At 43.5% G+C, this 17,382-nt stretch overlaps 1 protein-coding gene across 2 annotated transcripts in view; it reads right to left on the bottom strand.

The window, feature by feature from the left end:
- Positions 1-17,382, bottom strand: part of MYO5B (myosin VB) — a 377,457-nt gene that overhangs the window by 71,119 nt on the left and 288,956 nt on the right. For both annotated transcript variants that reach the window (XM_065598729.1, XM_065598728.1), the window contains exons 21-22: positions 17,115-17,354; positions 2,578-2,814 (exon numbers count right to left, since the gene is read on the bottom strand). In XM_065598729.1, the coding sequence (XP_065454801.1) occupies positions 2,578-2,814; positions 17,115-17,354 (477 nt within the window). The remainder of the gene's footprint in view (positions 1-2,577; positions 2,815-17,114; positions 17,355-17,382) is intronic.

The following is a 17,382-nucleotide window of genomic DNA, read 5'->3' on the forward strand; positions in this document are numbered from 1 at the left end:
TGTATGTGCCCGTTATGAAAGTAACCCACAAACACTGGGAATGGAAAAACAGAGATTTTGCAGCCTCAGGCCCAACTTCGATTGGAGAAAGAAAAGAATATAGAATAGAAACAAAAAGAAATATCCTTAGCTAGAAGCTATCCTTTATCCTTGATAAACCCTAAATTAAAGCTCTTTTATATCAGACCTAATGGGTTTTGTTTATTGCTTTCTTATTTCCATATGAAAGAGAAATGGGAACTTATCAACATTCACGTTTCAGAGAAACGTGGTGAGAATAGAAAGGTCCATTTAATGCAGGTGTAGATAAGTAGAGCATGTTATTCAGCAGCAATGCTGCAGAAATTCCTTCTCCAGTTGGAAGTCTCTATCTTCAACACATTTCCTTTTGGGCCAGATTTCAAGAGAGCTCAGCTCACATTTGCCTACATGAAGTGGCTGGATTTTCTGAAGCACTCAGCAGCTCCCATTGAGAACTGTCTATTTTACCTATTTGCATGGTGGGGGCTGTTGGGTGCTGAGCAGTTTTGAAGATCTGGTCCTTATTTGGGAGCTGTTTTGAAATCTGGCCCCAATTGTGGGTGCTGAGCACTTTTGAAAGACTGATCCTTTAGACTGGCAAAAGATGTTAGGATTGTCCTTAAAAAAAAAAAAAAAAAAAAAACTTTGCTAGCTTGTGAGAATCCTCACAACTCACCAAATAACTCTGTTACGAATCTCTTGAAATTCATAAAGAACTGTTTCTAAGTATTCACACCAGAAAAGGAAAAGGAGATGCTCAGGCTACATCTACACTACAGGGGTGAGTCGATTTAAGATACGCAAATTCAGCTACGTGAATAGCGTAGCTGAATTCGACGTATCGCAGCCGACTTACCCCGCTGTGAGGACGGTGGCAAAATCGACTTCTGCGGCTTCCTGTCGACGGCGCTTACTCCCACCTCCGCTGGTGGAGTAAGAGCGTCGATCCCCGAGAGGTTGATTTCTACCCGCCGATTCAGGCGGGTAGTGTAGACCTAGCCTCATCCTATAAATGAGAAGAATTATCCTAAAAGTAGGAAGATGGCAGAGAAAAGCAGAAAGAGTAAGACTTAAGAACAGATTTTGCAGTTAAATCGGAACCAAAATGGACTTGATCATGTCGGCAGCTGTCACAAGTCCAAGAAAGCAAAGGACACATCAACTTGATCTAACTGAAAAAAAATGTTCTCAGGTGATTTTTGTGCTAAAATCTAAAGAGAATGCATTTCTGCCTTTCTCACCATGTTTCCATAATATTGCTATGGGGAAAGCTTAGGGCTTGATGATCTAAGGAAATGGACTGGAATAGCAATTTGGAATATTCCAGAATAGCTTCCTTTGCGGACACTCTATTCCGAAACTAAAGTCACTTTATTCCACACGATAGCTTTTGTGCAGTAACTATTCCTGTTAATTTTCCTGTACTTACGAGCCGTTAGTCATAGAGTTTTGATGATTTACTATGAGAGCCACATTATCAAATCACTCAAACAGCCAAAGTTTTACAATTAAACCCAGAGGATGCTTAGTACAAGCACGCTTTCTTCACATCCAATCCCAACATGGAAACCAGCCTGAATGTCTACATAGCAATTTGACAGCCCCAAGCCCAACTCAGCTGACCTGGGCCAACCACAGGTGTTTGCTGTGTAGACGTACCCTTAAGGCTAGTGTCTGCTCACACTAGTGCTTTTCTTGTACAAAGGCTCGATATTGCCAACATTTTATATAACTTCAATTTCAAGAAAGATGGATTGCTCAGGTGTATTGACATACCGGGGCAGAAAGGAAGTTCTGCCTCTAGTGCAATATACTGATTCAAATCCAGCGAAGCTGGTAGCACTGAGAGTTGTTAGAAATGGCAGGCTGATTGCTTATGGGAAGTGATTTGGCAATCTCAATCCAGTTCCTAGTGCACAGGTACCCACAACACAAAACCACCATGATCAGCATCATCAGCAGTCTCACAGCCACAGATTGAATGGTCCTGTGCAACGAACAAGCCCTCACTCCCGACACTGTGTCAGAACATGATAGTATCCTTTAAACAGTTTTGTGTGCCCACTAATGGTGCTCTCTGTGCCCTATGTTTTAGAAGCCACCAGAAACCAGTCAAAGCAGCCGTACATATGTGGCTAGGCCTTGCATGTTTGTGTAGTTAGCGAACACAGTTATTTGGGACCCAACTGTGCCCACATGGTTTCTTCATAGTTATTGTTGTGCAAAGTTGACCAGATACAAACACCATCCTAACACTGTATGCCCAGGCCATGGCTAAGGCACAGAGGCAGGGAAGCTTGAACTGCCACTTGCTCTCCGCATTGTGTGGATAAGCAGTGGACTTCATGTAGTGAAAGGATGAAAAAGCAGGACTTTCAAAAGCCCCTGAAGGAGTCTGATGCCTCACTCCCACTGAAAGTCCCATAGATGCTTTTGAAAATCTCACCCTTAGATTCTTAACAAAAACATCTGCCTCTGATTGCCTGAAAAAAAAAGGCCTACCCTCCATGGTGCCTTCACACCACATGGAGGGCACGTGATAAACACAACACATACCTTTCGGAGTAGATCTTTCTCCTTATCATAGGTGTCTTCAATAATCTTCCTTTCACTGTGGGATTTCTCGAGCTCCAGCCTGAGGCTCTCAATCTCTTTTTTCAAGTTTACAAGCTGGTTGGTATCCCCCCGATTCTGCCGATATTGCTCCAGCTCCTTCTTCAGCTTTTCCACATCAGTGGAATAGGCAGAGGTAAGTGCAGAGAGCTGCTCATTCAGGTGCCTGTATTCTTTGTTCTGCAAGCCACGACCCAGGAAAAAGAAAAGGATTACGTGAGCAGGACCAATTGCAAAAGCAACAGATAGAAAAATCCTGAATGTGGTAGGTAATAAATTTTAAATAGTAGATGTCAGTGCGCATATATGCTCCCCTTTCCTAATTAATAAAGCAGACATAAGCCAAACCCAATTTAAAATGACAACAGGAAAACTTAATAGTAATATTTCTGTAACAATTATATACGCATTTATTTACTTTGTTAAACTAGAAATAAATGCAAATAATGTTTGTTACTTCTTGTAACAGAAACAGTAAACTACCTTTTTATTACACCTTCAAAATAAGCAGCGTTGCTTAATGCAATTGGTTTGCAGTATTTTATGCTGCAGTTTATCTTTTTCTTCTCAGTACTTATGCCTTCAGGATCCTGCTGTGACAATGAACTGTAACGTAATTGCAGGCTTGAGCACAAGCTCTATGCCTCATCTATGGGATGCAGTGGTTCAATAGGCCTTTTCACTCGCTCTGATTTTTTTTTTTTAACCTGTCACCAATTGCTCACTTAAGTAGCTTCCTCTAAAGAGTTTGAGATCTGAAAATTCACCGCCCCTTGGTTGATGCTTGTGGCTCAAATCAAAGTTAATGGGAATCACATATCGTACAATTCCCTTGATTATTATTACAGTCAACCGCACAAAAGAATTTCTCTTTCTTCCCCTGAAAATTCACAAATCACAGCAGCATGTCCTCTTAGGTGAAAAGTCTATCAAATATCATTACTAGTATTACAAAGCCATCTCCCTGGGTACAGTTGCTTATGATAAATAAGGTTATTTAAAAACTCTTCCTCTTTTCTTTTGCTTTTTTTAAAGTGACCTGCAAAGGATTTTTAAAAACTGGGTTTATGCCCTTTTTTGCATCTTTTGCTGTATTAACAAAACCTGAAAGATTTTTTTTGTTTTTTAAACAGTTTGTCTCTGGTTGAGTTTTACTTGGTCTTCCCTAGCTTTGCTGGAGGATGTGTTGATGGGTAGGGGGCATCTCAAGATGTATAGTATGAGCTCACACACCTTGACAAGGGTGCTTCAGTTAACTCTCATAATTTGGTGCTTTTGTCAAAGCTTCAGCTCAGGAGTCAGGTGAGTACAGGAGAATCCCAGCTTTCATTTTGATCAATTAAAGTTTCTAGCCCATGTGACAGAGAAAAGCTTGAAAATGTGAAGCCTAAAGGCTCAAAAGCCAGAAGGCAAAAACAAAGAAGTCACAAATGTATTATTTTTAAAGTCTCATGATTTTGGGAGGCCCAGATTCATGAATTTTGAATGCTTGGGGTTGGCAATGCTATGAAAGGATCAGGGTATTAAATCTTTAACAATTATCTCCTTTGCCAAAAAATGGTCATTAGTCACTGAAGTTAAATAGGTGTTAACAAAAAACAAACACGAAGGCTGCAGCCCTGGCCACAATGAAGTCAATGGCCATTTTCAAAGAGGTCCATTTAGAAGTAAAAGTTATGCTTTGGCTGTGAAGAACTGCAACACATTCTCTCCAGCTCATGAAACTCTGACACTTCCTCCTCTGTAAAGGCACTTGTGACCACTGTCTGCTCTCTTAATACTAAGTAAAGTTTTCTGCATGAGCTCCAAAGATAAGATTTTGGATCTGGCAGGTGATAGACATCGTTTCAATACCCATTAAGAATCAGGGCACTTTTTAGTCACAGAGACAAAAGAACATTCACCTTCCCAAAGGCAGCAAAGCCACATGCATCTAGCATTGGTTGTCTGAAGCATAAGTCACCTGCACAGTACCAAAGCAAACCCCTCTGAAAACCAACGAGGTGTGTGCATGCATGTAAAGCTATGCAGATTCACAGTGCGCTTCTTTGGTAACAGTCTCACAGGGGAGAGTCACAGGCAGCTACTTTATATGTAGGTTTCATCACCTTTTTAGGACACACAACATGGAAGCATAAATGGCTAAAATAATAGGCCTGATGTGATGAAATGAGGTACCTGGGGGTAAAGTACGTTGTCCCCCGTCTTCATGGCAGGACCAAATACTGACTAGACCATCCCTGATAGACATTTATCTAACCTACTCTTAAATATCTCCAGAGATGGAGATTCCACAACGTCCCTAGGCAATTTATTCCAGTGTTTAACCACCCTGACAGTTAGGAACTTTTTCCTAATGTCCAACCTAAACCTTCCTTGCTGCAGTTTAAGCCCATTGCTTCTTGTTCTATCCTTAGAGGCTAAGGTGAACAAGTTTTCTCCCTCCTCCTTATGACACCCTTTTAGATACCTGAAAACTGCTATCATGTCCCCTCAGTCTTCTCTTTTCCAAACTAAACAAACTCAATTCTTTCAGCCTTGCTTCATAGGTCATGTTCTCAAGACCATTTAATCATTCAAGACCAGAATGCAAGAGTCACGATAACTAGATAGGCACTAAATTAAAATTTGGGTAAAAGGCCGCTTGAGAGGCTCATGTGAACCTCCCAAAACAGTAATAAATGGTGATCCCTCGTCTTTCCTGAATGGAGAGCTCGGAATGACTTGCTGGAGAGAAAGCAGTGAGGATTAGAGGGTACTAATTCTTCCTACTGAAAGGTGCATAAGGTACAAAATCTAACTTCATCAAAAAGAGAAACTCCAACAAGAGATTTGGTGAAGCGCTGGACGAATAACTGATTTTTCAGTTCATCGGCAGTTCTAAAAAATAATAATAAAAACAATTGGTTTGACCTGAACTGAATCCGGAAAATTTCAGAATTTTTCAGCAAATTGACAAAGTGCGTTTTGGGTCAAAGAGAACATTTCCTCTTGAAGCGCTAGATTCACCAGGGGATTTTGGCACTAGTCCCAAAACAGACAGAGGGGGAAAGAGCCATACCTTATAACTTTTAGCCCAGTGGTCAGGGGAATCAACCAAGCATGCGGGGAGCTCAGGTTCAATTCCCCACTCACCTTGATGTAGAGCAAGGACTTGAACTTGGGCCTCCCACCTCCCAGGTGAATGCCCTAACCACCAGGATATAGGCTATTCTGGGGTGGGTTATTCTTAATCTCTCCTGATGAAGCTGTTCAAGTATTTCATACAAAGCGGAATAGTCATTGGGTGAGAAAGAGAATGATGATGGCCTAGTGGTTAGTGAACTCTCTTATGAGGTAGAAGGCCCAAGACCCAGACCCTGCTCTACTAAATATTTAAATTATTTATACTAAGTGGAAGAGCTTTAACAGAAGAGATTGAGAGAGACCTGCCCCAAAATACCACATTGCCCAGTGGTTAGGGTGCTCTCTGGGGAGGTAGAAGACCCAAGTTCAAATCCCTGCTCTATATCGGGGCGGGGGGCGGAAATGAACCCAGGAGAGTACCCTAACTACTGAGCTGAACGTTTAAAGGGGCACTCTTAGCAGCACCACCTCCTCCCCATTTTGTAAATAGTGCAGAAGTCCCCTTGTGAATCAAGCACACACGCACACACAAAACTGGCCAAAACTATTCAGCGAATTTGCAAATAGTTTTCAACCAACCAAAACTGCATTTTTCAAATAAACTATTTGACTGGGTGGGCGGGGGGAAAGGCCCAGCTCTAACCCAGCACTAAGCCAACTATTTCTATCTACCTATAAGCTTCCCAAGTCCTGCTTCCCAGCTGAATGATAACTCTGCATGACGCTTTGCCATTCAGGATCAGAAAAGCCAACATTATCTGAAGATTATATCTCCTCTATTTTGATCTTTGCACCCTTTTCCTTGCAGCAAATAATGACAAGTGGTTGAGGAACAATACAATGGATACCAGCAGAAAGTTTGGTTTGGCAGGAGCTTTCTTCTATAACACAGCAAATCCCACCCAGGGGATCTGTCTCAGTGAGTTAACATTTTTCTTACTTAATTCAGTGTGAGCTAAGGTTAAATGAGGACAGGCCCGTGTTTTTACAGATGAAAACAGGCTGGCGATTTTTTCCTCCTAGCATGCTGTAACCTTCACAACCGTGTTCTTTATGCAGTCTGCAGGACTATACAACTACAAACAGCTGTAAATGGGCTCACTGTAGGCTAGCTTTTGTGGCGTTTAGATTCTAGTTTTGATTTGCATGCTGCTATGTAAGCTGCCCGTTGGGTGGCTAAGATAAGGTAACTAAGTCTGCATTTGGGTACTTGGATCTCTAAATATCAATTTTAGGTACCTAGGTGTAGATGCAAGTGGCCCAAATTGGGCATTCTAATCCAGGCACCCAAGATTGAAAATTGGACTCACAGGCTTCATTCACCACTGCCATACGTGAGTGCCACTCATTTGAAGCTGAAAGAGGTGACATTGGCTCATAGTATTAATTACTGATGGCTTGATTGTCTGGACTAACGTATTTAAGACGGCACATACAAATTTCCTATCCTCTTCAATACTGCAGGCAGCCAACAGGAACTCTTGTATAGTACAGAGGCATGCAAGCTTTAAGGCCGTGAGAGACTGCACGTGGTACAGAACGTTTCCTGACTTGCCCCCAACAGAATGACAAAAGGTACTTGCTAATGAACGGGTACCACATAACCCAGCACCTTTTATCGTCTGTGTATATGGTAACCAGAATGAGAACTTATCTGAAAACATCACCATCACCAAGTGAATTGCAGTGAAGGAGTCAATTATGGAGACTGTTTATCTGGAAAGGGACAATTGAAGAGCCCACCTTAATAGGAATTTTTCCATCTCACAACTGAGCCATTTGGATGATCTCCAACATTTGGCTTTGAAATGCTCATGTTATGTTGTGAAGCTAAATGGATAATGCAAAACACAATTAATTAGAATAGCTCACTTACTTCCTCAATAGCGAACAGGGAAAATCTCTTAAACTGAATTCTTCTTGCTAAAAGACCCGTAACCAAGAAGCTATTCTGGAGCCTTCTTATGACAAACAGCACTTGATTAATGACTTCATCTTTTCCAAAAGCCTCCATACTAAAACTGTCTCTCAAACTGTCAGGCATCTGTCACCTAAAACGTACCATTTCAAAATGCAATGTATTTGTATTACAAAGATGGCTGGTCAGGTTTAAAACACGCCTATTCAAAAGGCTTTGCAAACTGTATATTTATTCAATTTATTCGTTACCTTCTAGTTGGTTGTCAAATGAACTGACTCCCAGAATATATAGATTCATAGATTCTAGGACTGGAAGGGACCTCGAGAGGTCATTGAGTCCAGTCCCCTGTCTTCATGGCAGGACCAAATACTGACTAGACCATCCCTGATAGACATTTATCTAACCTACTCTTAAATATCTCCAGAGATGGAGATTTCACAACCTCCCTAGGCAATTTATTCCAGTGTTTAACCACCCTGACAGTTAGGAACTTTTTCCTAATGTCCAACCTAAACCTTCCTTGCTGCAGTTTAAGCCCATTGCTTCTTGTTCTATCCTTAGAGGCTAAGGTGAACAAGTTTTCTCCCTCCTCCTTATGACACCCTTTTAGATACCTGAAAACTGCTATCATGTCCCCTCAGTCTTCTCTTTTCCAAACTAAACAAACCCAATTCTTTCAGCCTTCATTCATAGGTCATGTTCTCAAGACCTTTAATCATTCTTGTTGCTCTTCTCTGGACCCTCTCCAATTTCTCCACATCTTTCTTGAAATGCGGTGCCCAGAAATGGACAAAGTACTCCAGTTGAGGCCTAACCAGCACAGAGTAGAGCGGAAGAATGACTTCTCGTGTCTTGCTCACAACACACCTGTTAATACATCCCAGAATCACGTTTGCTTTTTTTGCAACAGCATCACACTGTTGACTCATATTTAGCTTGTGGTCCACTATAACCCCTAGATCCCTTTCTGCCGTACTCCTTCCTAGACAGTCTCTTCCCATTCTGTATGTGTGAAACTGATTGTTCCTTCCTAAGTGGAGCACTTTGCATTTGTCTTTGTTAAACTTCATCCTGTTTACCTCAGACCATTTCTCCAATTTGTCCAGATCATTTTGAATTATGACCCTGTCCTCCATAGCAGTTCCAATCCCTCCCAGTTTGGTATCATCTGCAAACTTAATAAGCGTACTTTCTATGCCAATATCTAAGTCGTTATTGAAGATATTGAACAGAGCCGGTCCCAAAACAGACCCCTGCAGAACCCCACTTGTTATGCCTTTCCAGCAGGATTGGGAACCATTAATAACAACTCTTTGAGTATGGTTATCCAGCCAGTTATGCACCACCTTATAGTAGCCCCATCTAAATTGTATTTGCCTAGTTTATCGATAAGAATATCATGCGAGACCGTATCAAATGCCTTACTAAATTCTAGGTATACCACATCCACAGCTTCTCCCTTATCCACAAGACTCATTATCCTATCAAAGAAAGCTATCAGATTGGTTTGACATGATTTGTTCTTTACAAATCCATGCTGGCTATTCCCTATCACCTTACCACCTTCCAAGTGTTTGCAGATGATTTCCTTAATTACTTGCTCCATTATCTTCCCTGGCACAGAAGTTAAACTAATTGGTCTGTAGTTTCCTGGGTTGTTTTTATTTCCCTTTTTATAGATGGGCACTATATTTGCCCTTTTCCAGTCTTCTGGAATCTCTTCAGTCTCCCATGATTTTCCAAAGATAATAGCTAGAGGCTCAGATACCTCCTCTATTAGCTCCTTGAGTATTCTAGGATGCATTTCATCAGGCCCTGGTGACTTGCAGGCATCAAACTTTTCTAAGTGATTTTTAACTTGTTCTTTTTTTATTTTATCTGCTAAACCTACCCCCTTCCCATTATCATTCACTATGTTAGGCACTCCTTCAGACTTCTCGGTGAAGACCGAAACAAAGAAGTCATTAAAAGCATCTCTGACATTTCCAAGTTTCCTGTTACTGTTTCTCCCTCTTCACTGAGCAGTGGGCCTACCCTGTCTTTGGTCTTCCTCTTGCTTCTAATGTATTGATAAAAAGTCTTCTTGTTTCCCTTTATTCCTGTAGCTAGTTTGAGCTCATTTTGTGCCTTTGTCTTTCTAATCTTGCCCCTGCATTCCTGTGTTGTTTGCCTATATTCATCCTTTGTAATCTGTCCCAGTTTCCATTTTTTATGACTCCTTTTTATTTTTTAGATCATGCAAGATCTCGTGGTTAAGCCAAGGTGGTCTTTTGCCACATTTTCTATCTTTTCTAACCAGCGGAATAGCTTGCTTTTGGGCCCTTAATAGTGTCCCTTTGAAAAACTGCCAACTCTCCTCAGTTGTTTTTCCCCTCAGTCTTGATTTCCATGGGACCTTACCTATCAGCTCTCTGAACTTACCAAAATCCACCTTCCTGAAATCCACTGTCTCTATTTTGCTGTTCTCCCTTCTACCCTTCCTTAGAATTGCAAATTCTATGATTTCATGATCACTTTCACCCAAGCTGCCTTCTACTTTCAAATTCTCAATGAGTTCCTTCCTATTTGTTAAAATCAAGTCTAAAATATGGTACGGTCCAATGGAATGTAGCAGTTATTCTGCATTCCAGGTATTTGTTAAAGCAGGAAGCTTAAGAAAAACACTTTTTCCAAATTTATGTCTGAAGTATGTGTTTCAATTCTAGCTATTCTGGATTTTCAAGCATGTGGTTTGAAATTGCCTGGTTTTACTTTTCACCTCAATCAACACGGCGTGTTTTTCAGAAGAGAGGGTTACTCACCCTCTGCAGTAACTGAGGTTCTTTGAGATGGGCGTCCCTGTGGATGCTCCACTTCAGATGAATGTGTGTCCCAACGCTTTTGTTCAGAGAATTTCAGCAGCAGTTCTCATCTGGGTCGCACATGCACTCTCCCAGTCTTGTGCCGTTGTCGGTACCTATCTAGCGCACTTGACCAGACACCTTCTCAGTTCCTTCTCTACTGTAGAGTCAGTATATTGAACTCCGAAGTAGAGGGGAGGAGGGCAGGTAGTGGAGCACCCACATAGACACCCATCCCGAAGAACCTGTTACTGCACAGGGGGAGTAACCCTCTCCTTCTTTGAGGAATGTCCCTGTGGGTGCTCCATTCCAGGTGATTGTTGAGCGGTGCCCTTCAATGGATGGAAAGAGCTTCAGAGTTACATGGGTAATTGATGACAATACAGTAAGTCCTAACAGGGTGTCCGATCTTGAGCCTGGTCTATTGCATAGTGCTCTGTGAACATGTGCAGATACCCAGGTAGCTGCTTTGCATAGGTCTATGATCGGTGCTTGTTTAAAAAGGCTACTGAGGTTGATAAGGATCTGGTGGAGTGGGTTTGGATCCCTGCTGGGGGTTGTAACTCCTTCTGTTGGTAACAAAGCTGAATGCACCCAATAAATTGAATGCACCCAGAGTCTGTTTTGGAGCTAGTGGAACCTTTAGATCAGTCCAAAGTTGAAATGAAAAGCCTTAGTGACTTTCTGAAGGGTGTAGTTCCTTCAAGGTAGAACACTAGTGTGCGTCTGACATCCAGAGTGTGTAATATTGAGTCCCATTTGCTCCCACGGAGTTTAGGGAAGAACGAGGGAAGATGGATTGGTTGGTTCAAGTGAAAAGAAGAAGGTACTTTGAGTAAAAATTTAGGATGAGGGCTTAGCGTGACCTTGACCCTTGAAAAAGTTGGGTGTATGGGGTGTGCCAGAAGAGCCCCTAGCTCTCCCACTTGTCAAGACAGCCACCTTCTTTGATAGGTGTGTCAGAGAGCATGTTGCTAATGGTTCCAATAGGGCTCTGGTGAGGCAGCAGAGAACCAAGTTCAAGTCCCAAGGTGGGTAAGTACTCAAATTTCAGGTTAGACGTTTCTGATATTCTTGAGAAAGCGTTTAGTTACAGTATGGGCAAATAGAGATATCCCATCCACCTTGCGGTGAAAAGAGGCAATAGACACGAGATATACTCTAATGAAGCTAAGCGATAAGCCAGATTTTTTAAGTTCCAATATGTATTTTAATATCATTGGTAAGGGAGCGGTAACAGCCCGGGCTTGTTTGTTTTGGCACCAGATGTTGAATCTCTTCTATTTATGCAGGTAAGTATTACATGTGGTTGTCCTACGGCTGTTTAATAATATGTTCTTCACCTGTTCCGAGCAGGTCAGTTCTTCGTGATGGAACCATGTAGGTGCCATGCTCTTAGGTGAAGCCTCTCCAGGTTCGGGTGGTAAACCTGTCCGGCATCCTGCGATAGAAGGTTAGGTAGAAGGAGAAGAGTATGTGGCGTACATACTGCCATTCTCAACAGATACAAGTACCAAGTTTGTCTGGGCCATGTGGGGGATATCAAGATGACTTTAGCCTTGCTGGTCCTTATTTTGTGAAAGCACCCTCGATAGCAGGGGGATAGCGGGAAACGCATATCGTAGTGGCCCATCCCATTTGATGAAAAAGACATCCCCCATGGATCAGGAGCCCAATCCTGCTCTCGAGCAGAATTGCAGGCATTTGTAATTCTGAGATGTCGTGGAGAGGTCTATTGATGGGACCTCAATGTCGGAATATGCTCTGCATGTTTAGTTCCCACTCATTCCCTGGGAGAATTCTCTGCTTAATGTATTTGTTGTGGTGTTTTAACATCTTGGGAGATACGAGGCTAATATATTGACATTGTGCTGGACACACCAATTCCACAGTTTGATGGCTTCAGTGCATAGTGAGTGTGATCTTGCCCCTTCCTGTCGGTTTATATAAAACACTCAGGCAATGTTGTCCATCATTACCCTTATGGTCTCAATTCTGATCAAGGGTAGGAAGCGCAAGCATGCGCTGCAAACTGTGTGCAGTTCCAGGTGGTTTATGTGCAACAGTGTCTCAGAAGAAGATCATCTGCCCTGAATTGTGTGGTGCTGTAGGTGAGCCCCAACCCAGCCTATCAAGGAGGCGTCTGTTGTGAGAATCATTTAAGGTGGAGTCTGTGTGAAAGGGACTCCCACACACATGTTGTGGGGTTGGGTCCATCAGTGTAGAGTCTTTGACTTTGAGTGGCATGGTGAGGCGCTTGTTCAGAGTGTCTTTATGGAACGCAGATGGTTCTTAGCCAGTCCTGAATGCAGTGCATGAGAAGTCCTGCGTGTCATACCATAAATGTGGTTGCCGCTCTATGACCTAATAGTTGGAGGCCGGTCTGTGCTGATATCTGTGGGCTGCTCAGTACTGTGGAGATCAGATTGACTATAATGACAAGTCTGTTTGTTGGCTGTGACACTTTGGCCTCCAGAGCACTGAGATGGGCCCCAATGAAGTCCAGTTTCTGCACGGGCGTCAGTGTTGATTTTGGTATATTTAGTTGTAATCCCAGATGTGAAAAGAGGGCGACAATCCTGTGAGTAACGTCCAGGGCATGTGCCCAGGTAAGTGCCTTTAGTAGGCAAACGTCCAGATAGGGAAATATTATTACCCGTTTGCGGAGGTGTGCTGCCACTACCACAAGAATTTTGGAAAACACCCATGGTGCTGTTGAGATGCTGAAAGGCAGAACTTTGTACTGACAACGTTCTGTCCTCAGAGTAAATCAGAGAAACCTCCTGTGAGTGGGATGTATGGTTACATGAAAACAGGTGCCTTGGAGGTCGAGGGCCGAGAACCAGTTCCACTGTTTCAGTGCTGGTATTATTGTTGTTAGCGTGACCATCCTGAACCGCCGGACCTTTACAAATTTGTTGAGTTTTCTGAGGTCTAAAATAGATCTCTATCCCCTATTCTTTTTCTGGGTTAAATAGTAGTGGGAATAAAAACCCTTCCCTCTGTGTTGTGATGGCACCTGTTCCAGAGAGCACAGATGTAGGAGGTGGTTTATCTCTTGCTGTAGAAGATGTTTGTGAGAGAGGTCTCTGAAGAGGGATGGGGAGGAAGGGTGAGAAGAAGGGATGGAGATGAAAGGTATTGAACAGCCTGTGTGCATTATTTCTAGAACCCAGGGTGATGGATTTCCATGCTGAGCAGAAAGGGGTCAAACAGTGTCTGAAATGGGGGATGGTCAATGATGGTGTCAGCACTGAGGAAGTGGGAGGTCATTTGGGCCCTCGACCAAACCCTCAAAATTGCTGTTTTGCAGAGGGTTGCTGGGACGCCAATGACTGAGGTGCAGGTGGTCAATGCCTTGGAGGTCTCGATCTGTGCCTTTGTGTGTCGTATTCCTTCTGTTGTTGGGCATACGGTGCTGGGAGGGATAGTATTTACCCTGTTTTTTTCTTGTTGCAGGTGTGTATATCCCCTGGGTACAAAGGGTTCCCCAAGAGTCCTTCAGGATGTGGAGGGACTCGTCAGTCTTTGTTGCAAAGAGCTTCTGGCCATCAAAAGGGAGGTCTTCCATAGTGGATTGTACCTCTCTTGGGAAGCCAGACAGGTGGAGCCATGAAGCTCAATGCAAACTATGGTGGTGTGCCATGGAGTGTGCCACCATGTCTGCTGCATCTAGAGATGCCTATAAGGCATTTCTGGCTAGGAGATGGCCTAGGAGATGATGGCTTTACGTTGGTCTCTTTTGTCTTCTGGTATGTAATCAATAAAGTCTGTGAGTTTGGAATAGTTTGTGTGGCTGTATTTAGGCATCAGTGCACCGTAATTTGCAATCTGAAATTGAAGAGCGGCTGATGAGTAGGTCTTGAGGCCAAAAAGATCTAATTGTTTCCACGCTTTGTCATATGGGGTGGATTGGTCTTGTCTGCCTCGTTGATTGACAATGTCAACAACTAAAGAGTTCAGTGCGGGGTGAGAAAATAAAAAGTCCATCCTTTGAGGGAATGTAATACTTTTTATCCACTCTCTTTGCAAGTGGGCGGTATTGTTGTCTGCCATATGTTTTTTGCCAGCTCCATAAGTGTTCGTTTATCAGAAGAACTATTTTTGACGAAGATGAAGTTTGGAGAATGTCCAGTAATTTGTGTTGGGACTCTGGGACCTCCTCTACAGGGAATCGGCAATTCTTTTGAAGAGCTCCTGGAAATGTTTGAAATCATCAGAAGTTGTGGATGGTCATAGCATTTTTGCCTCATCTGAAGAAGAGGAGGAAGTGTTGGCTGATGGTGTCATTTCCTGCTCCAGGACTGCCTCCTGTTCCTCAAAGCTTTACTCCAGAGGTTCTGATGGTGTAGCCAGTGAAGGTGGTGAGGGAAATTTAATCCTCTCCCTGTAGAAGTTTGGGGGCCAGGCATATTGTTTCCTGTATGCCCTCCAGGGGTCCCAGTAGGGCCACTGCATGGGGAATGGCATAGGTGATGGCATCTATGGGTGGCCATTACCCAGTCTGGGTGTCAACCCTGTGGTAAGACTTAGGCTGTACAGGTGAGCCTATGCTGAAGTAGTTTGGATGGGAGAGGTGTGGTGGGTCGACACGGGACTATGCGTACCAGAGATACACTGGTATCAAAGAGTGGTGATTCTGGCGTCGCTGAGATCAGTAAGTCTTTCTGGTGCAGGAAATGATGCGGTGCCGGTGGTTTCAGTGCCGAGGTGGTTGGTGCCGACAATGTTGTTGTGCATGCAGGCGTCAGTGCCGACACACGAGCTCTCTGTGCTATGGGACCGGAAGGTGGCGCCATAGCCTGTGGGGACTGCACCGGTGCTGCATCTTTAGGCAGCTCTGTCGGTGCTGTGGCAGAGGAGGTAGGCTTCTGTTTGCCTCTCAACTCTGAGCCTGCCAGCTTCGGGAATACTAAAAGACTGTTATAATCCTAAACTAGCTATCGATTTTAATCATTGCTGGGAGCTCCGTCTCAGGCCAAGGATGGTTGAGAAGGAACTGAGGGGGGGTCTGGTCACGTGCGCTAGATAGGCGCCAATAATGGCGTGCGACAGGGAGACATGCGTGACACAGAGGAGCACTGCTGCTGAAATTCTCCAGTCAAAGGCGCAGGGAAGTGGAGAACCCACAGGGACGCTCCTCAAAAGAGAAATATTAGCTACTATCTATGTGACAACTGGTCAAACTGTGTTCCAGAATGTGATTTCATCATCTTTCCATTTTTTCAGCTAGCAAAGCTATGACACATGATGACAGCTAGATTAGTTTTGGTAAACGAATGCAGTGAAACAAGCTTTTCCTGTTCTTGTGCTTTTGATTGATCAGTGAAATATGTTTCACATTAATCATGTGCGTGCAGGAAATCTCTACATAGGGTGACCAGATGAGAGGAAGAAAATATCAGGACACATGGGGGGGGGGGGTGTCATTGGCAGAGCAAAAAAAAAAAAAAAAAAGCGGAGTGCTGCTGGCGGAGCACAAAATAATAATAATAAATAAATAAAAGGAGTACTGCGAAATATCGGGACAAATTGCATCCCGACCAAGCATCAGTCCAGATGCGGGACAAACACCTAGATATCGGGACGGTCCTGATTTTATCGGGACGTCTGGTCACCCTATCTCTAGAACTTAAGCAAGAACATTAACTCCCATGGTTCTTACGCATTTACCAAGTATTCTGCTGTATTTATTTAGATTTCTTAAAAGCATAATCAGTAATCTCTTGGCACGTGTAAAAATATTAACAACAGAATTAAACAAGGAAGTTTAAGAGGCGCAATGCCAATAAAACACTTCCTCAGCCACTGAATTCAAAATCCCATAGCCACTGTACCTCAGTACCTTCCCTCCAGATCAGAGAGGGATGGGGAAACAAACAAAAAACTCCACCAAACAGACTTGGCAGCATGTCTTGGCTTTGGCAGACCGAGGCCAGGAAGTGAGTTCATGGAGGATAGGTCCATCAATAGCTATTAGCCAAGATGGTGAGGGATGCAACCCCATGTCCCTAGTCACTTGATTGCCAGAAACTGGGAGTGAACATCAGGGGATGGATCACTCACTGATTGCTTGTTTTGTTCATTCCCTCTGATGCATGTGGCACTGGCCACTGGCGGAAGACAGGATATTGGGCTAGATGGACCATTGGTCTGAGCCAATATGGCCGTTCTTATGTTCCAGAGGCAAGGACCTTTCATTGAGAATGCCCTGGCAGCAGCTAGCTCAAGTGCTGGCAGCCAGCCTGAAATCATTCAGAGAGTGGCAGTCTCTGAGGTAGGCAGGGCCCATGCAGAAGACAACACAGTATTTAAAAAATCAACATCTTAAACTTCACCTATACATCAACTGGCAGCCAGTGCAAGCTACTTATGGGAAGTCGCATTGAACAAATGGTAGCCACATTCTGCAGTGGCTGCAATTCTCGGGTGTGCTGAAGGTATAGCCCCACGTAAACCACTCTGGAACAATACTTGTTACATAAAGTCTAGTCAGCCACTCATTTATCCACTTCCCAAATTCTGCCTGCGTGATACATGCAAGGCAGAAACAGAACCAAAGTTGTTCCAATAGACCGTACTCTGGGGCTCACCTGATCATCTATCTTCCTCTGAAGCTGAACCACCTTGTTCTCCATGCCGATATTGAGTTTCTTCAAGTGCTGTGCAGACCGTGCTTCAATCTTCAGTTTCTTCAGCTCTTGCCTGGCCTTCATGCGCCTGAAGTAGCATTGGATGACCACAGCTGCACACTTGAAGCGGAGGAATTGCTTACGCGCCAGCCAGGCCCGGGCACGTTTCTGGATGATGGTAGCTTTGTGCTCCAAAAGGATCTAGAAAACATGCAGAAACAAAAGACAA

Source organism: Chrysemys picta, chromosome 6 (genome assembly GCF_011386835.1).
Source record: "Chrysemys picta bellii isolate R12L10 chromosome 6, ASM1138683v2, whole genome shotgun sequence".
Taxonomy (NCBI): domain Eukaryota; kingdom Metazoa; phylum Chordata; order Testudines; family Emydidae; genus Chrysemys; species Chrysemys picta.